The sequence below is a fragment of the Vipera berus genome (genome assembly GCF_964194415.1).
Source record: "Vipera berus genome assembly, chromosome: 1".
NCBI lineage: Eukaryota > Metazoa > Chordata > Lepidosauria > Squamata > Viperidae > Vipera > Vipera berus.
This window is the reverse complement of record NC_138202.1, coordinates 17,121,983-17,143,414: the sequence shown is the minus strand read 5'-3', so window position 1 is coordinate 17,143,414 and position 21,432 is coordinate 17,121,983. Positions and strand designations below refer to the sequence as shown.

Genomic DNA, 21,432 nt, shown 5'->3' with positions numbered 1-21,432 from the left:
CATTCTATGTTTCCGATGTTCCTGAAGAATGCAGGAGGAGGTAAGTATTTTTTGTCTGTTGCTCATCCTTTACTGAACAATGGTTTCTGAAATTCTACGTTAAGGTAATTAAAACCTGCAAGGTACGTTAGCCTACACAGTTGTACTGAGAGATCCCAGCCTTCTGATAACACATTCTCAGCACTCTCTCTAAAATGCAACGCCTGAAGAGTTAAACCACATTTCAAAGTACTTCTTAGCCATAATAAAAACAGGGCTTAAAAAGCATAACAGAACCAGCAGAGAAGTTCAATCAATGAGAAGTTAAGATGATTATTTTAGGAAGGTACTACAGGTAGTCCTCGACGCACGACCACAATTGAGCCAAAAATTTCTGTTGCTAAGGGAGACACAAGTGAGAGGGTTTTGCCCCATTTTACGACCTTTTTTCCCCACAGTTGTTAACTGAATCACTAAAGTTGATAAGTTAGTAATATAGTGAATCTGGCTCCTCACTGATTTTGCCTGTCAAAACGTTGCAAAAAGTGATCACACGACACAGTAATGGTTGTAAATAGGAACCAGTTGCCAAGCATCTGAATTTTAATCACATGATCATAGGGATGCTACAAAGGTTATTAAGTGTGAAAAATGGTCATAAGCAACTTTTTTCCAGTGCCGCTGTTAACTCTGAATGGTAAGTCAAGGACTACCAGCATTAAAATAGATGATTATTAATTTATCTATTTATACTTTACATGTTTAGATTTATAGGCTGTCAATTTTTAAAAAATCCTCTACTATCTTATACCTTTTGTTTTCCCTCCATTTCACACAAAGCCATTGCTTACCTGCACTTGGTGCCTGGCCATGGATAAGAGTCGGTGGCTTCAGTCTGAATCCAGTGCTCTTTTCCTCTGTAGTGTAAAATAATAATAATAATAATAATAATAATAATAATAATAATAATAATAATAATAATAATAATAATAAAAAATAAAAATAAAAAATAAAAAATAAGATAATTGCACAAGCTGTACAGTGGGAGAGGCAATGGCCAAGATTCTAATATTTTGTCCAATGTTATTATTTTTTTTCAAAAGGAAAAAGAACCAGAAATTATAAGATAAGAAACCTAAAGATAATGATAATATAAAGACAGCTATTTCTTTGTAGCAGTTAAGGTGCTGGCTTAGAAACCGGGAGTCTGTGAATTCTAGTTCTGCCTAAGGCAGGGGTAGGCCAACCTTGGCTCTTTTAGGACTCGTGGACTTCAACTCCCAGAATTCCTGAGCCAGCCATGCTGGCACAGGAATTCTGGGAGTTGAAGTCCACGAGTCCTAAAAGAGCCAAGGTTGCCTACCCCTGGCTTAAGGCATGAAAACCAGCTGGCTGACTTTGGGCTAGTCACTCTCTCTCAATCCAATCCACAGGGTTGTTGTTGTTGTTAAGAAAAAGAGGAGAAGGTAGGGAATATTATGTAAATTCTTCACCTTGAGTTTCTTATAAAAGGAGCTTTGGTGGCACAGTGGTTAGAATGCAGTACTGGAGTTGGTCCTGATGAGGCTTGAGGTTGACTCAGCCTTCAATCCTTCCAAAGTTGGTAAAATGACTCTGATTGTTGGGGGCAATAAGCTGATATTACACACTGCCCAGGGAGTGCTATAAAGCTCTACAGTATAGAGTGTTATAAAGGTGCTATTCCTATAGCTAAAAGTAACCAGAACCAGTCAATATTATTAGAACAATGCCAAGCATCCTGATGATTTTATACAGCATTCTTCTGAGTAATGTGTCTAAATAAAGACCTTGTATAAAGGGCCACTAATTCAATCCGTTCTTCTAATTCAGGTTTATCTAATTACGAAGTGAAATCTAAATGTACAATGTACCTAATGATTGTGTCCCTGTTACCGCTAATCTTCCTCAAGGCACTGTTTAAACGTGCATTCATTATTCAGGCAAAGCTGGACAACAGGAATGGGACAAAAAAAAGGCAGACCTAGGAATGGCCTTTTCTTTACCTGGCTGTGAAGGAGGGAACTGTGTTAATGAAGACGTTCTTTCCCGTTTTACAGGAGGACAGTAACCCCCATCTTCTCGGTCTGATTCTGTAGGGAAAGTCAGTAAACAGAAGAAGTAAAAATATAGCCCTGGCAGGTAATTCGGACTGGATTCTCATCCACTCAAGTGGAAATCTAAGCTAAATAGGCCTGCAATAGATAGTTCTCATTGACTGATCATGTTTTCAAAGACAAGGCCATTTCACAGCTATTTATCCACAGAGGAACCCTGTCTTTAACATTCTCCAGATGTCAGCATTGCTACACCCTTTCTTTATACATCAATGTACAATTAACGTAAGGCAAATGCTACCAACTGGTTTTACTGAAGGCAACTATCCATGAAGACTAAATGGAACTTCCCTATTCAGAGATGTCCTTTCTCTAGATTTGACCTGTTGCCAGAACTCCTAGAATTCCCAGCAGCATGGCTGGCTGAAGAATTCTGGGCGTTGAAGTCCACAAGTCTTAAAGTTGCCAACTTTGGAGACCCCTGCTCTAAATACTACATGGTTAGTCAGATAGAAAACACTATCGCTATCAAAACTATAACCAATGCTAGAAAAATACTGCTGGCCTTTGCTCACAGTTCAGCAGTGCTTTTAACATGTACTTTGCATTAGATTATGGGGCCGGTTTTGATATGGGAGATCAAAACTCTTAAAACATGGAGACCAGCTATTGGAATCCCTCTGCAAAATAAATGCATTTATAGCCATAAACACCCAGGCAGGGGAAAATGTATCGACTTGTATTCAGGGATTTCTCTGGATTCTTTAGGCAAGTGGAATGAGCTTCCTCACCTTCCCCATCTTCTGGACTTGACTCATCTGCTGATCTCTGCAACAAATACATTTATATTTAAAAAATTAGACTGTCACAAAATATATCACTATCCGACTTTCTTTAAAGGTATGTTACATATTAACGTGGTGCATTGCTAAGTAATAAATCTGTGCCTGCTTCAAAAATAATTCAGAAGAAAGACATTATCACATTATCTTTACTAAGTCAAATTCTTAGAGCAGCTGCAACTTTCCCCCCAGGTTGTTGGGAAGTTTAAAAAAAACATTAAATAGCGATAAGGCACTAGACTCATGCTTAAGGGGCTCTGAGGGCACTTTTTCTGAATAATCTGTGAACTGTACCCAGCCCTAATAAATGTAGATTACATGCAAAATAATCTTTGTGTGCAATTTAAAGAGTTTATAACAATAAATCAAAAAATTGGGAGAAAAAAAATGGTGTTTGGGAAACACTCTGTTCTTAAGTGATGACAGCAAAATGGTAAGCAGAAGTAACCCTAGAGCAGGGGTAGGCAACCATGCTGGCTCAGGAATTCTGGGAGTTGAAGTCCACGAGTCATAAAAGAGCCGAGGTTGCCTACCCCTGCCCTAGAGGAAAAGCCAAACAAAGCCAGAACTTTTTGACTATGTTGAAAAAGCTAGTTAATCAATTAAAGCTGTATTAATTAACCCCAAAGGTATCTCCAATACCCGAGTAACTGAAACTTTGTTTATATTTTAAAAGCTCTTGGACTAGAGACAAATTGTAAATGGTATACATCATCTTAGAGAAGACACGCTCCCTCCTGTGGAAAGAATAAGAGTGCTTCTTTTTTTAAAATAATAATTTTATTAAAGTTTGCAGTTACAAAGATAAAAGATCAATGCAAACTAAAATAGTAAAATAGTAAAAAAAGGAATGAAAGAAGAGGGACAGAAAGTGCAGAAAAGAAAATACAAAGCAAAATGGAAAAGGAAGTAAAATGGAAAAGTACATAATAAAGAAAAAAAGAAATATATTTAAAAATGTCTTTCCCCCTTCCTCACCAGTACAAAATATCTTTTTCCTGTATCTCATTTCTTATGTATAAAGAAATTCTTATAATTTCTCATTCAGTCTTAATCAGAAAGACTATTAAGAATTACCAGAAAATAGCGCATATATTTTAAATGTAACCAAATAAACCAAGTTTATATTTCTTCCATTTATTTTAACATAACTGTTTATCTATCATTTGCTCCAAAAACACAGCAAAAAACCCTTTTTTCCCAAATCTTTAAAGCCATGTTATTTGATGTTGGTCAATAAAAATCTATTACAGTAAGGGTAACCAGAAATAACAACATGCATATTTTAACCTTGATCAAATAAGCCAACTTTATATTCCTTCCTTACAACAACATGCATATTTTAACCTTGATCAAAATAAACCAACTTTATTCCTTCCTTCTTATTCTGATCTTTAATCCCTTTAATGCCTCAGAACTTGATTTCTATTCATTTTCTCTTTGTCTCTTCTCAGAATATATTCTGAAACTTTAACAAGTTCTTTTGTAAATCTAATATAACAAAATTATCCCAGTCATTCTTCTGGTTTGTTATATGCATATCCCTTTTAATTATTAAGACATCAGCCAATGTCATCTGTATAATCAGTGTGCCATTTTTTCCAAATCATTCTTATAATTTGTCATTTTTAAATCTACATTCAAGTCAGCATGTTTTGTCCAAGAATACTTGTTCTTTTTCTACAGCCTATTTTAAATCCAGTTTATATATGACAGCAGACAATTTTAACATTAAGTTTTGAATCCGTTGTTCTTAAAAATCCTCTAAATTCTTCTAAAGCATTGTGCTCCATTCTGTAATAGTGAGTCAAATTTAGGTGTTCTTCTTCTTTAATTAAGACCATTATGCCTGATGTCTGCAGTTTTTATAAGCATATGTGTCAAAAGGTAATTTACATTTTTACATAGTGCATACAAATGCCGCTGCAGGTTTCATCTTCCAAATGTTGTATTTCTTTTGTGAGAGAACAAAGTCTCCTTCACTTTAAACATATTATTGCAGAACATTTCTGCATCAATGCTTCTCTCTATCAAGAACTATGTTTCCTTTCTGTCATGCAGATTTGATCAATTAGGTAAGAGAATCTTCATGTGATCAATTCTTCAAACAAGCTGTTTGTCTATTTTAGTAAGAAGGAACAGCAGGAAGATAAATTATCCCCAATAAAAGGGGCCGAAAATAAACATGAATAAGAGAGCTCACAAACAAAATTCACAGATGACTATAATGAAAGAGAAAGCAACAATCTATTAGCCAAGAGAAAATGCTCTACAAAATCCATTAAAAACACTAAAATGACACATCTCCTAAAAAGTTGTTTTACTAACCTGACATAAAAATAGACATCTACTCAGATTATAAAAATATTAGCATAATGTATATTCTTCCTAGATATCCTTGTTAGTGAGGCTTACACGTAACAACACCAAGTCAAATTTAGGGTTACTATGTTGTAACTGTAATTAATGACTTAACATTAAATGCAAATCAGTCTACTACGGTATTTCAACAAATCATTATCACTACTCTAATAAGTTATGTGTGAATCCAATTATTAACTCTTTCTACAAATGATGATAAATTGGAATTGTTACAGACAAAATCTGCAGAATCAGGTACTCTTCCTTCCTTCCATGTAGATTGAGAACTAAACCACAATGCCATTTTCCCCCACATTTCCTGTTTTATAAATAATCCTCAATTTACGACCATAACTGAGCCTCAAGTGTTTTGCCCCATTTTATGACCTTCCTTGCCACAGTTGTTAAGTGAACCATCGCACTTATAAAGTCAGTAACACGATTAAGTGACCCTAGTTGCCAAGTGTCTGAATTTTGATCATGGGGATGCGGCAATGGTCAAGTGTAAAAAAATGGTAATGTCACTTTTTTCAGTGTTGTGAGTTTGAGTGATCACTATATGAACTGCTGTAAATCCAGACTACCTTATTTCTATGCGCAGTCTGAGAACTGTGGTTGAAAGTAAACTCCAGCTTTTTAAAAACCAATTCACTATATGCTACATTTGAATTTGACTTCATTAGCTAATAATAAAAAAACATGTTGTAGCTTACTCTTAAATCACAAATCCTGTTTTCCTTCTCGCAGCTGCGTGGAAAAAAGAAAGAGAAGAGGCAGCATGTTCCGGCACTACATTTTGCTTGAGGCTATTTGTGTACATAACGCTGAACTATGGATTAACCTCGTACACAAAATTCTTCTTCATTGAATGTTATATACAGAAATGTCTAATTCAAATTTGTTTGAAATAATTAAGCCACCAGCACAGGTGCAGAAGAAATAAGTTCATGTTCACAGCAGGGAAGAGGATGAGACAGCAATTTGGTGGCCTTTCCTCACATCAGTTCTGCCGAATCAAAATGGGGAATCACCAGTACACATACACACAAACCTCTGGGCCAAAAGAAGCCTCTGTTAGAATTTGGAAAGAACCAGCTTGATTTCTAATGTTAACAGCAGCTCCTGCCTGTGAGAACAGACAAGAGTGAAGGTACTGACAAAGGTTTTTCTTCTCAAGAAAAGATTGAAGGGGCTACGAACATACGTTTTAGATCAGGGGTCCCCAACCCCCAGTCTTTGGACCGGTACTGGCCCATGCCCTGATAGGAATCAGGCCGTGCAAGCCACAGGCGAGCAAGCAAAGTTTTACTCTGCACATGCACAGGATGTAGATTGCACGCAAAACCATCCCCCCTCCAATCCGTGGAAAAAATTGTCTTCCGTGGAACTGGTCCCTAGTGCCAGTCAGGTTGGGGACCACTGCTTTAGATATCTCAAAAGATGACCAAGATGATGTGAATTGTTCAAAATCTATCTGCCATCCCTCCAAAGTGTAGGATATGGACTAATACTTTCAAGTGATAGGAAAACAAATTCCATGGTGTGCTTCCCTTCACTGGCCCTATTCAAGCAGCAGAGGCCAGAGGGGTTTCTTGTCTGGGATGTTTTGACTCACTGAACCGAGAAGGGGGTTGCACTAAATGGCCCTTCCAATTCTATGACTCTGTAGCAGAGAAAAGGGGCCTTACATGATGCACAATCAGCATGGACGGGCAGCACAGCAGCTGGACTACATAATATTTATGAATACAGTATAATATTATTCCAGGCAAGAAAACTCCCCCTGCCTATCCTCTCCCCCTCCCTTGAATCATAAGTGAGCCAGCAAATGCACCATATACTACTTTTTGCACTTCTAATCCCATTATAATAGGCCTTTGAAGAGGATGACTGATCCCCCTTTTTATTTCCTTCTGAGTTTATTTTCTTTGCCATATTCTTTTATCTTTGCTGTTTATGTGTGCCTGTGTGTCTTTATTGTGCTTTGTTTTTAAACATTTTAAGGGTGGTAAGTTGCCCAGAGTCAGAGTCATAGTGCGTCAGGAAGCATATAAAACTGATTTATTACTACTATTTTAAACAAAACACAATCACATATCTGGCTCTCAAAGCGCCCCCCTCCCCCCCAATTCCACATTTTACTTCTATGTCCGCTTTTTCATACGACTGATTGGTTTTCATCTCCTCCAAACTCATGATTCCTCATGAAGCTTCCAGGCATAATTCTTCTGAACTCACAGCGTGCCCAATCATTGCAACCTCTATGCACAGTGCAAAGACCCATTTAGTAATATCCAGGTGTTTGGGTTTTTTTTATTAGGGACACTATGTGATAAATTTTAGAAACCAGCAACAAATTAAAATTAAATGAATAAAAACATAATCTCTGATACACTGGGGATCTTCTACCTCCCCACCAGTTTTAGTAGCAGCTGCCCTGAAACTTTATTGAGAGAGGAAGAGACCGAGTCAGTTTGAAATCTGATGCTAATATAATCAAATGTATTTGATGTGCTATACAGTACAGATTCTCTGTAGAATTTCCAAAGGATCACATTTTAGCATTAACATCATATGCGTTGTATGGTGAATGAATACCCCATGTATCCCACTTTTGGACCCTTGAAATATAAACCTTCTACAAAGGCAGCTTTTGTCCATGCAGACTCATCCACCCATATCTCCACAGCTTCCTTCTTATTATAGGTAAAGGTAAAGGTTCCCCTGCACATGCGTGCTAGTCGTTTCCGACTCTAGGGGCCGGTGCTCATCTCCGTTTCAAAGCCGAAGAGCCAGCGCTTGTCCAAGGACGTCTCCGTGGTCATGTGGCCGGCATGACTAGACGCCAAAGGCGCACAGAACGCTGTTACCTTCCCACCGTAGTGGTCCCTATTTTTCCACTTGCATTTTTACATGCTTTAGAACTGCTAGGTTGGCAGAAGCTGGGACGAGTAACAGGCGCTCACTCTGTTACGCGGCACTTGGGATTCGACCCGCCAAACTGCCGACCTTCTGATCGACAAGCTCAGCGTCCTAACCCACTGAGCCACCGCGTCCCTTTCCTTCTTATTATATAAAGGTTCAAATTCAATTTTTCCTCAAAGTCTAAAATAATGTAAATTGAACCGCTAGTCATATATCACATCCTCACCCCACCCCCCACCCACCCCTGTCGCACACAGAAAGAGAGGAAGCCTTGGGTGAAGCCAAAGAGAATGTGAGAAAGTTGCAGCTTTCACTTATGAAGCTCAAAGTTTCTTTCCAAAGGAGCACACTGGACGACACACTTTCGGTTCTCTCTGCCCCCTCCATCCACTGACAGGGTATTTTGCTTGCTCAAAGGCTCTTCTTTTTCCTGCTTTGATTAGAGCACAATACTTTTAATAAAGAAATATAGTGCACAGTTACTCAGATGTCAGTCCCACTGCGTTCAGCAAGACTTACTTTCCAGAGAAGTGCGTTTGGGATAACTGAAAAGTCAGGAAAAAAGAAGAGTTCAAAGTGGATTATCTGCCTTCATATACACATTTGGGTGAATATTAGAGGAGTAAGAAATGACATTGCCGTAGGCATATGCTGCATGCCTGTAGTGTGAGATGCTCATCAGATGCCCTTTTCTAATCATTACCGGTATATGCCGCTTCATCAGAAGAGTAACTACTAAGGGACTTTAAAAGCTCTCCATAAAAGGCTCACCTGTTCCATTTTTGAAGATGGAGGCCAATTTCTCTTCCTTTCTACTGCTGCCTCCTGTTATTTCCTATGGGCTAAGAAATTCAGAAACTATCTTTTGTAAAATATTCCCTGGATCAAGACTGTAGCTCAGTACATACGGCATACATGGGAAAAGATCACAGGCTCAATCTCTCTGACGTCTCTAAGTAGGATTGGGAAAATCTCCGCAAAAACCTGAGGCACTACTGCCAATCGTTGCAGAGATGACAATAGTGAACCAAATAAGACTATTTGGCTCACACAGCTTCTTTGTCTAAAAGAAGAGCCGTTGTGTCAGCTATAAAGAAAATACTTCCCATTATTTTAGAAAGAGGAAATCAAGCAGGTGGGAAGCCATGGCAAGTGCAAGTCTCACAGCTGACAAGTGAAACTATAGGCATTTTAGAGAGGAGGAAAGGAACACTAAACAAGAAAAAGGGAAAAAACAAAAACGAAACAAGAGTTTCACCAGAAGTCCTTGGTAGGTTCTGACTTACCCTGCCAATACAGGAAGCAGCTCGGATACAAGCAACTGAGGGGGCAGGAGCCTCAAGGTTGCACCCCTTGTTGATTTGGGGTGACCCATAGCCCGGTGAGGAGATTCTGCTTCTCCCTGAGGGTCCTCGCCTGAATCCGACAGCCCTTTTTGCTCTGCAAGGGACTGGGAGCAAAGAAGAACAACAGCCCTTCAGTGCCAGGCAGCAAAAGGACAGAGGAGGATCCCCTAAGGGCTTTTCTTCCTAGACTGGGTCAGTAGCGATTCTGTCACTTATCATAAACTGACGGGTGTTATAACAGCAGCTGCTGAGATTCAAGTACATATACCCCAATGGCCAGCAGCCTCTGTGCAATCCTTTCACCTCTTTTAGCCCCATAAACCTCTGGCTTTATATGAATCAGAAGCAACACTGATAACCGTTTGTCGGATTTTAAGAAGACTCCCTGTTGTTCGCTCACAGACTGAACAAGCTCCACAGGCACCAGCCAGATTGGCAATGACTTCCAGATGTCGCCAGCTACGTTCCTTGACACTCTCCTACAGAACTGCCCGACTGCCCGGAGATGGATCTACCAAGTTCTCAAGGTCCCTCAAAACAGGATTTTAAACTTAGGGACCAGGTTTTTCAAAAATGAAAACTAGTGCCCAATCAAATAAATGACCAAAAATGAAGTCATGTCACTTTGAAAGGTGGTGGTAATTCCTGCAGAGAGAGGGAGGGAAGGAAGGAAGGAAGGAAGGAAGGAAGGAAGGAAGGAAGGAAGGAAGGAAGGAAGGAAGGAAGGAAGGAACATTTCCAAACTATGGAGGGTGAATACTAGGTTAATTCTGCTACTTTTTCCTCAATTCTCACATATATCAACTAAAAGGACTTTGAAAATAAAATTCACACAATTTACCAGCCCGCTCAAAGCATACCAACACTGAGTCATATTACAATGTATCAATCTTTAGGCAAAAGTCAAAGCAACATCCCATCAAACGTATTTGGAAAACAGACAGCAGCTCAAGAGATATAACCACAAAATAAGGAATGACAAAGCAATACAAAGATATCTGCAAATTATTTTTATTTGATTTCCTCTATTTTCTAATCCAGCCTGGGCAAAATGATGGATGGGGTACTAAACAAACTAACCATGAAAAAGAACAGGCTGCACTACACTTTTCTGTACTTCTATATTTTGTGTAATTGAAGAACCAACCAGCAGAAAAACTTCTGTAGGAGAGACCCTGCATGCAACCGACGGTACCCTGAGGAGGCCCTCCCTGTGTGAGCGTACTGGGCAATGGGAGTTTGTTCCCGGCAGCAGACGGTCCTGCAAATATCCCGGGCCTAAGCCATGTAGGGCTTTATAGGTAAGAACCAGCACCTTAAATCTCACCCGGAGGACAACCGGTAACCAATGCAGCTCACGCAGGAGGGGTGTAATATGGGAGTATCGGGATGCTCCCATCACTACCCGCGCGGCCGCATTCTGCACCAGCTGGAGCCTCCGGGTGGTCTTCAAGGGCAGCCCCATGTAGAGAGCATTGCAGTAATCTATACAGGAGGTCACGAGTGCGTGAGTGACCGTACGTAGGGCATCTCGGTCCAGATAGGGGCGCAACTGGTGCACCAGGCGAACCTGGGCAAATAGCCCCCTGGCCACGACTCCCAATATGATCTTCAAAACTGAGTCGTGAATCCAGGAGGACGCCTAAATTGCGTGCCCTATCAACGGGAGGTAACACCTCTCCTCCCATAACCAAAGATGGAACCTCTTGGACTAAACGAGATGCCGGTACGTAAAGCCACTCAGTCTTGGCCGGGTTGAGCCGGAGCCTGTTCTTCCCCATCCAAATCCGTACTGCTTCCAGGCAACGGGACATCACGTCGAGGGCATCACTGGGTTGGTTCGGGGTGGAGATAAAAATCTGGGTATCATCAGCATATTGATGATACCTCACCCCGAAACCACCATATATACCATATATACGCATAGATAAGCCCACTTAAGGATAAGCCAAACCCAATTTGGGTGGTATATTTTGTAATCTAAAATTATTGGTTTATCCACGAGTATATATGTTACACAGGGAACTAATTGCTACGAAGTCTAGAAAATGAATGAAGATGACAAATATAGCTCCTCATTGCACAGGTGAAGAAGTAAAATCTTCCCTTTACATCTACCATTGCTCTTATTAGCGCAGCCAGCAATCTCACAGAAACAACTTGAGGAAAAAACAAAAGGATATTAGAATTAACATAACACCAACACAAAAAGCCATATAATGCTAAACCCAGATATCATATTTTCCTGAGCCTGTCAGCTGTAATGTTCCTATCAATAGGGTGATAATGCAAAAACATAGAGCCTATAAAATATTAGAATCACCACCTAATTAAAAACATTCATTGGTCACATGAGTAACTTTATAACTTGATTTAATAGTCAAATTCAATCAGCATAAAAGTACTTCTGAAATAAGACACACGCTTATTTCCTGTTAGGTTAGGTACCAACATAGAAGAGCCGTAGTGGCAGTGTTTAGACTGCAGTATTCCAGGCTAACTCTGCCCACAGACTGGAGTTCAATCCTGATGGGCTTGAGGTTGCCTCAATCTTCTATCCTTCTGAGATCAGTAAAATGAGAATACAGATTGTTGGAGGTGATATGCTGACTTTGTAAGCTGTTCAGAGAGTGCTATAAAGCACTATGGAGCAGTATCATAAGTCTAAGTGCTAGTGCTGAGAGGCTTTCCTTCATATCATTTAAGATGGAAGAATGCAATTTCACTCAATGCAATAACTTAAGAGATTTTTTTTACATGAAGTGATGTATTTGATGCATTTGACGTCTTTGAAACTATGCATAAGTACATTTAAAGTAAACGTTGGAAGTGTGGAAAGTAGAATAGAATCTATGTGGTGGGCTTGTTAATTGGCCAAAGGTTTTGGTTGTTGAACCACAGGATATTGGTGAAAATAAAAGAAATCCCTTTTCAGATGAAGTCAGAACTGTACTTCTTAGGGTTTATGGAAGAAGGAACTAACTAAAAAACATGGTGTCTTATTGTTGTATGTGGTCACTGGAACAAGATTAATATATCTTAGGGAGCACCTGCTGCCAGCATCAACTTCCCATCGTCCTGTGCGCTCCCACAGGGAGGGCCTCCTCAGGGTCCCGCCGGTCAAGGAGTGCCGGCGGGTGATTCCCAGGGGGAGAGCATTCTCGGTGGGCGCGCCTGCCCTTTGGAATCAGCTGCCAGTGGAACTCTGGATCGCCCCCAACCTTCGTTTGTTTTGCCGGGACATAAAAACCTGGTTATTTGAGCTGGCCGGCCTGGACTGAGGGGTTTTTAAGACTTTTAAATCAAATTTTATAGTGTTAGGGCTGCTAATTTAATTATTTTAATCTGTATATTGTATTTCTTTTTAATTTGCCCTGTAAACCACCCTGAGTCCTTTGGGAAAAGGGCGGTATATAAATCGAATAAAATAAAATAAAAAAATATGCAGAGAAAAGGAAAAATAAAGAAACTTCAGTTGTTAAAGACTGGATAAAAGGTAAAGGTAAAGGTTCCCCCGCACATGCGTGCTAGTCGTTTCCAACTCTAGGGGCCAGTGCTCATCTCCGTTTCAAAGCCGAAGAGCCAGCGCTTGTCCGAGGACGTCTCCGTGGTCATGTGGCCGGCATGACTAGACGCCAAAGGTGCACGGAACGCTGTTACCTTCCCACTGTAGTGGTCCCTGTTTTTCTACTTGCATTTTTACGTGCTTTCGAACTGCTAGGTTGGCAGAAGCTGGGACAAGTAACAGGCGCTCACTCTGCTACGCGGCACTCGGGATTCGACCCGCCAAACTGCCGACCTTCTGATCGACAAGCTTAGCGTCCTAACCCACTGAGCCACCGCGTCCCTCGTAAAGACTGGATATTTAAACGCAAATCCAATCTTGGTGCATATGACAAAACTGACCTGTCTGATTAAGAGAGAAATCTATAGAGGCTTTAAGGGTGAGCTGGTTTATGGATTATATTATAAAAGTAGAGAAAAATAGATTGATGGTAAAGGGTTTCATAGATTAAATGAGAGATAATGGACATTTTAAATAGTGATTATAATGTTATAAATAAATAAATAAGAAATAGTTAATGAATCTATAAGGAAAGTGAAGAGCTGAAATGGACATATTTAGTTTTGTATTTGTAGGTTTATGTTTCTAGATATGTTTAAGTATTGTGCTTTTTAATGCTTATGTTTAGAATTTTAATAATTTATATAAGAAAAAATCCTTTAATAAGAGACTGATTACCAACTGAATATTTCTGAAAGACAAAAAATGTCAAACATATGACTTGAAAATATGCCTCACAATGTTGACTACTCTTTTAGATAATAGATTGTGGCATCTTCAGAACAAGCAGCAAAAGATTATTCTTCAAAATTTCTGAGAATTATTATTGGGACAGTGTAGAATCTACTCTGCATAAAACTGCCAAATTAAGGAGAAGAGTGTTTCTTATAGGAATTTTTTAAAGGAATCAAACAATCTGATTTAATTGGCAAAAGCAGTTGAGGCAAACCACCCTTATTCAAGAGCAGTTGTACATTTATTAACAGGGATATAAATGTCTCATCTCTCTTATCTTCTGTGTTTTTTAACCAGGAGATTTCTCGTGGATTCTTCTGTCAGCCATGCACCCAATTTCCCTTCTAATGCTCATATATGGGATGCTGGGGTTAGAGAAACCATATCCGGACTGCAAAAATGTCAGCAGCAAAGAGGTTTTTTAAAAATCCATCGGCTGCTGTCTAGTGGTAGTCTGCTTTATCCAGATCGTACATGATAACCCTAGATGTTGTGTAAATTCACGCACTGCATAAGAGGCCTAAGCATATACTACATGAACTAAGTACATATTTTGGAACATGACTCGGTTTTCTCAGTAATGCAAAAGAAAATCCTCAGTAGATCAATCAACATCTTGTTATTCCCACTAGGAACAGGACTTGAAAAACCTTCTTGGTTTATTCCATTTAAGCCTGAAAAAAACACCACCATTCTCTCGTCTCCACCTCTAAGCAAAAATATTTCATTAGCCTTCCTTACCTTCTGTGCTTTATCTTTCTGAAACACAAAGACAGGCGGTGCAATGGCTGGCTTTTCTGTGAAGAGATAAATAAAAGAGATTTTATATTGCCTAATATTGAGACATATCACATGCAGTTCTCACTCTAACAAGTGAATGCTGCTTAGTCAACCACCATCTTTGTCACCACTATTCAGGTGTGGATAAAAAAATACTCTTAAAGACAGGTCAGCTGATAAGCAAGATGCTCATCCCATTGTTACCAAACTCTCTTAGTTTCTTTTCAACCAATACATTTTCTTAAGTGAACTACGCAACGAAAACCAACTGCCCTTCTATATTCACATGTATCCTGCTTAATTTCTTTAATTTTATATATTTTACTTCTGAAGGATTTGGCCTTGAAAAATGTCTTAGGAATAGTTGGAACAAGTGAACAAAGCATTTATTCTTCTTTTTTAATTCTAAAGGCTTTGAAGTTGAGTGATTTCAGGATTTAAAAATGTCTTAATGCTTTAGGTAGATGGAAAACATCCAAAATGTGACCACTGATTTATAAATAAGGCTAGTATCCAATGCACTTGTTTTATTGAGTCACAAATGTTTGAAATGCCTCAAAATTATAGTCTGTTGTACCTCCAGACTCTTTTAGCAGTATTGCAGAATACAAAAGCAATCAAAACTGTTATGAATCTAATTAAATAAATAAAAGAAGTTTCTCCAGAAGTGCCAAATATTTCAGAAGGGGCAATAACTTATTAGCCCAGTTAACAACGGCTCTAAAAAGAGACAAGGTAAATTCATGGAAGAGTAAACTTATTCATGGCAGTTATAATAAAGTACAGTTGTTTATGAAACGTTTAGAGGCACTCTACCTCTGAACATCAATTACTTGGGAGAAGCTATTTTCTTGCTTTACTAGTGGGTTTTGTAGAGGCATCAGATTAACTGTTATGTGAAAGAGATGTGGGACTGATAGGGCAGAGCTTTCCTTAATGTTCTAATAAGCACAATATTCTATGACAAGTAAATGCAAATAACAATGAAAGACTTGGACAAACTAATAATTTATCAATGCTATGACAGCCAATTACAGAACCTCCAATTTCAGATGTAACCTACCTTTAAATATTAAAGCTGAAATCAGAGGAAAGTGATTGTTTCCTAAATGTAATTTGATACTCACTGATAGTCTTTGTATTTTATTTTATATTGTATTTTATATTTTGATAAACTAATAAAAATGATTAAAAAAACCTGAAGGAACTAAGATGCTATGCTAGACAAACTTCTAGGATTGATCTGATAGCACTCTTTTGTGTCTGATTTCTTGAAGCACATTTTATTATGCTTAGAGGTTTATACCACTAATTTGCCAGATAAGGTTTGATTATTCCAAGGTTATACAATATAGTCCTTGACTTACAATCAGTCATTTAATGATCAAAGTTACAGCAGCACTGAAAAAAGTGACGTATGCCTGGTTTCACATGACTGTCACAGCATCCCCAAAGTTATGTGATCAAAATTTGGGTGGTTCTTTATGAGATTTGGACACATATTTATGACAGTTTCATTGTCCCAGGGTCATGTGATCCCCATCTGTAACCTTCCCAGCCAGCCCCCAACAAGCAAAGTCAATGGGGGGAAGCCAGACTCACTTAACAACTGCAGTGATTTAACAACTATGGCAAAAATGTCCTAAAATGAGGCACAACTCACTTCACTGTTTTGCCTAGCAACAGAAATTTTGGGACTCAATTCTGGTTTTAAGCTGAGGATTACCTGAATTATATAGATATGGTACCCACTGGTGGGTAAAAGGCAGTGGTGGGATTCAGATACGTGGACAACTGGTTCTCTGTGTGGATGCCACTTCCAGAAGTCCATTCTGGGCCTGGGCAACAAAAAATTAGCTAGCGTTTCTGCCGAAGTGGTGCGAACTAGCTGAATCCCGCCACTGGTAAAAGGCACATAGGGAAAAGAAGCTAATTATATAAATTGCTGCTGTTGAATGTGCTGCACGGTTTAATAAAAAATAAATAAAATGTGATATTATCAGTACCTACAGATTCTTTAATTTAGATCTGGAATACGGTCTTCCTGATTGGGCTACTTCTGTTTTCTCTACTATTATGGCACTTCTATTTTATTACTATTTTACACAGCCTTAGCCATTCTAACCTATTTCTTCATCTTCTAGGAGTTCATGAGAATGGCTGCCTCCATCATAAATTCTGATTCTGATTGGTCTCTAGGTCTATATCTATCTCCTTGTCCAACATGCAAAATAATAAGCAATTTGCATAAATTCCAAGGCATTCTTCTACGTTTCATGATAAACTGTGGTGATAGGCACTTACTCCTATACATCTCAGAGTTATCTTTGAGCTTGTCCTAGAAATTAGTGGAGAAAGATAGAACTAGTGGTAGCCTGGAAACAACCGTTCACTCACATGAAATGTGAGAAGTGTATTCCATATAAATTTTGAGGCTCTCTCATTGTAATGACTTTATAGATTTTAGGCAATATATTCCATTTTTATCATAGGCTGTTCTATCAATACAAATGCAGGGCTAGTTAATCCTTGGGATATCTTTATAATTCACTAATTCCCGTTGATTTTCAGATGTAGCTACTATGGGCAAGTTACTGAACATAAGGGGCTATTTTACCTCAGCTAAGCACTCAATGAATGAAGTGCTTTTACCATTGTTCATTTCTAACAGTCAGTAATGTTTTCTACCAATCTATCTACATACATCCAGATAAATTACCATATTCAAACTATTAGAAGTAGCCTTAAAAATTCAGCTCTGGCAATAACAGAGTGACAGGGAAAGTCAGAATTAAGTCCCCTCTCAATAGGTCCTTCTCAACTGACACACTCTGGTCCTTCAGCCCTTAGTGATGGATTGCCTGAAATCTCCTTGGCTGATATGACTTCTGTAGACTCTCACATCTGACGTTTCTTAGAGAAACTTAAGACATATCAGTATCAATTAAGCAGAGTGGACAGAACTGGGAAACTTTACAAGCTGACTGTTCAACCCAAGTTCGGAAGCAATTCTTTCACATAAACACCATAGATTAGTTAATTCTGCCAGGCAGATGCACTCCCTTCTACCATGTCTCCATGCGCATTCAAAACAATTTCTATGTCAATAATATAAAGAAAGGAGGAAAAGCCAGCAGAGTTGAACTCTGGGTGATGCGAATCTCCCCATTCTTAGCACAGCACTCTACAAATGCTCAGAGGTACTTTTGCCCTAGAGAAAGAGCATGAAGGATGGAGAGGGGAGCAGCTAGAGACTGCACTTTTGACAAAGCCCTCTGCCTATGCTCAGAGACATCCTCATCTTCGCCACCTAGGAGACCGGGAGGCCGCTCCCTTTGTCCGGCCTGGCCGTAGCCCGCACGCCAGTTCTGGTGAACTGGGCAGTCACCAGACGGCCACTGAAGATATGGGATGCACCCGGCCAAAAGCATCATGTTTCCTCTCACTCAACTTAGCCGCTTCTTTTCCATTACTGTTTACCACCGCAATCCCCACCCGGTCCTGGCCACCTACCTTCGTTGGCCAGGTCCGCCATTTTACTTCCTTAATCACTCCCACAATACACTGCGCCAGCGATGGGCAAAGCCGCTCTGCCCGGTCTATGCGCGCTCGCGTAGGAGCAACTGGGTACGCCAAAAGGCATGCGCAAAACGAGGGGCCAGGAGACTGCTTGTAAAAAACAAAAAGGGAGGAGGATAAAAAGGAGGAGGAGCCACAATAAGACCCGTTGCGCATGTGCAGCTACTAAACGTTAAAATCTTATTCAAAAGGCTCCACCCACGGACGGTCTGTGGGCTCAGCAGAGGGCTTTCTTACAGGGACGTATTCGGGCGAAGGACGAGATGTAGCGGGGCGGCTCATACCCAGGTACGCATGCGCACTGCCTGCTTCCACCCCAGGAACAGTATCCCATAAAACTCGAACAGCCGGTGTGAAGAGGCGGACGCATGCGTATGGGAGAACGTTCCGTCACAGAAGAGGCCGCGCCAATGGGCAAAAGGCGGCAACTGTTGTATCGCTCTTTATTTTAAATACAGCACATGGTCAGGTTATGCCAAGTGCTGCATAGCTATTCATCTTAGCGAATTGTTTAATTCTCTATTAACAATGATATACATCTATGTTACTATGTTATTTCATTTATATATGCAGATATAATTATATCTACAAATATATGCATATTAATATTTCTATGATAATTTATATATTTTATTACTAATTGAGCAAAGGAATCGTAACATACGTTTTCATTAACAATATTTTATCCCTGGTGTAACAAAGTTTAATAATATATTAGGCTAAATAATAATTTGTAATCCACCCTCAAGGAAAAAAATAAAAGGAAGCAGTCCTTCGGGAAAGGGCGGTATATAAATCCAATAAAAATAAATATGTTTAAAATATATACCTTATATAAATAGTACAATTAAGCAGTTAACAGCAACAATTAAATCTGAGCTAATGTAAGATATATTTTTGCTTCTGACTTTAGTATGATCATGTGATAATGGAATTATTTATTGAAGTGACAAATATCAGAACAACATAATAGATACTATCATTTTCATTCTAGTAACCACTTATTTATTAATTTATTATATTTTTCTCATTTTCAATTCAGGAACTCAAGATGACCTGTTTATACATTACTTTATTTCCCCCCACAACTGCAACTTGTGAAGTTTGGTCAAGAAAGGAATTGGTCTTAAGTTACTCAGTGAGCTCCCATATCTGAAACTGGATTGGGTTTTTCCTTTTCCAGTCCAATACCTTAATCGCTGTAGCACACTATAATATTTTTATTATTTAAGTTGTAATTTTTATGCTTTCATTATTCTGTAATGTACTCACATGCAGCACGAGAGAGGGAAAATAATTTCTGCCTTGCCTCTCTGTCAGAGAATGACAATCCTACAGAAGAATGAAACAGATGGCATTTTGTTCTGGGCCTTATAATCTCAAAATCATTACTAAAATTCACTGTTGTTGTGACCATAATGTCAAAACTGAAAACAAGACAGCAGTTTACTTTGAGAAAGGATTTTTCATAGATCGGTATTCAAAGTATTAAGACATGATGACAATTAACGAGAATTCACTAGGAACATAGGAAGACACTACTGTCCAATTACCTCCTGTCAAACTGATAGCAGCCTTCCAAAGCTGCAGACAGATTTTTGCTATCTGTAGGAGTGGACAGACTGCAAAAAGCAGCCTACTCACTGTGTCCCAGAATATCCACGTTATCCTCTCCTTCAACATAACCCTACTTATCCTGTTCCTGGCTATCTGAGCTGGGGCATTTGCCCACATGTGCTCCCTCTATGACGGCAATGATGACCTTTGCCTTCACAAAGGAATGGAGTCATGAAGGAAGGGGAGGTGGGATTGATGACATCATGCCTTCTTCTGGGTCAGTGCACCCTTTCACAGCCTTGGTGTTTTAACAAAGCATAGAGAATCTTGTCTTCTCTCTTCTTCCCAGAGGACACAAGACATGAAGGAACCTTATCACATCAGCCTAGTCGGTTTGATCTCATCACAATGAGCTAAAGCAGGCTTCTCAAACTGGGGGTTTCCACATGTAACCTTCCAGAATGCCATGTCAGGTTTTTTTCCTGTGTATTCTAAATTACAGGTCCAATAGATCTGGTGGGAACCAGGTCTAAAATAGAGTAATTTATGTACAATAATGTTTTTTTTGTACAATAAAGTTTCTCTGTTGACTCTGCTGGCACTAGGTCTGTATTACCTATACCCCTGACATGCATCAACTATATAATTGGTTTTGTTTCTCATTTTTGTATTTTGTTAGCTGTATTATATAAGCTGACTAGAGTTATAGGTAGTCCTCAACTTACAACCATTAATTTAGTGACCCTTCAAAGTTACAACGGCACTGAAAAAGTGACTTGTGACCATTTTTCACACTTAACAACCATTGCAGCATTCCCATGATCACATGATCAAAATTTAGGCCTTGACAACAGGTATGCATTTATGATGGTTGCAGTATCCTGGAGTCGCGATCTCCTTTTGCAACCTTCTGACGAGCAAAATAATGGGGAAGCCCGATTCACTTAGCAATCATGTTACTAATTTTAACAACTGCAGTGATTCACTTAATAACTATGACAAGAAAGGTTGTAAAATGGGGGTAAAGCTCACTTAACTGTCTCACTGAGCAACAGAAATTTTGGGTTCCATTGTGGTTGTAAGTTGAGGACTACCTGTTTTGTTGAATAACTTAATAACTTGCTTGGCGTAGTGGATAAAGGTGCTTGATCTGAAGCTTGGAGGCTAGGAGTTCTAGTTCTCCCTTGGGCATGGAAGCTGCTTTGGGTCACTTTGGGCTATGTTTTCTCTTTGACTGGGAAGCTGAAAAAAATCTTATCAGCCTGCAGTGTACAAACATAGTAGATTACCTTCATAACTTTCAACAGAGGGCTTCATTCTGCAATGGATTGATTCAGGCTAATAATAATATATAATTGTAAAACAACCATATATTTGTTCTGATTTTTTCAAAGAGACCTATAATGCTGGATGATACTCTGCTTTCTCATATTATTTATATAATAAATTTTATTTGGAGTAACCCATTTATGTTTGCCATAACTTTGGTTATAGGTTGCAGCAAATGTAATCTAAAAAAAATATTGGGGTGAGGCCACTTGGGGAAACAAAGATATGACTCCAGATCAGACCTCTGTAGGAGGGATGATATATTAATATATTGTTTTCTACATGCATTTATGAAATGAAATGTTTGAGGAAGCTGCTGGAGTGACCACAAGAGATAAAATCAGAAATGAGATCATAAG

The 21,432-nt window shown here is 39.1% G+C and overlaps 1 protein-coding gene across 1 annotated transcript in view; it reads right to left on the bottom strand.

Moving 5' to 3' along the window:
• RANBP3 (RAN binding protein 3) overlaps window positions 1-18,143 on the bottom strand; it is a gene marked incomplete at its 5' end in the record, with an annotated part of 33,931 nt that extends 15,788 nt beyond the window's left edge. Inside the window, 7 exon segments of the mRNA XM_081314689.1 lie at window positions 831-896; window positions 2,004-2,090; window positions 2,846-2,882; window positions 9,469-9,536; window positions 9,539-9,632; window positions 14,570-14,625; window positions 18,122-18,143. Of these exon segments, the coding sequence (XP_081170815.1) occupies window positions 831-896; window positions 2,004-2,090; window positions 2,846-2,882; window positions 9,469-9,536; window positions 9,539-9,632; window positions 14,570-14,625; window positions 18,122-18,143 (430 nt within the window).
• Window positions 18,144-21,432: the final 3,289 nt, after the last annotated feature.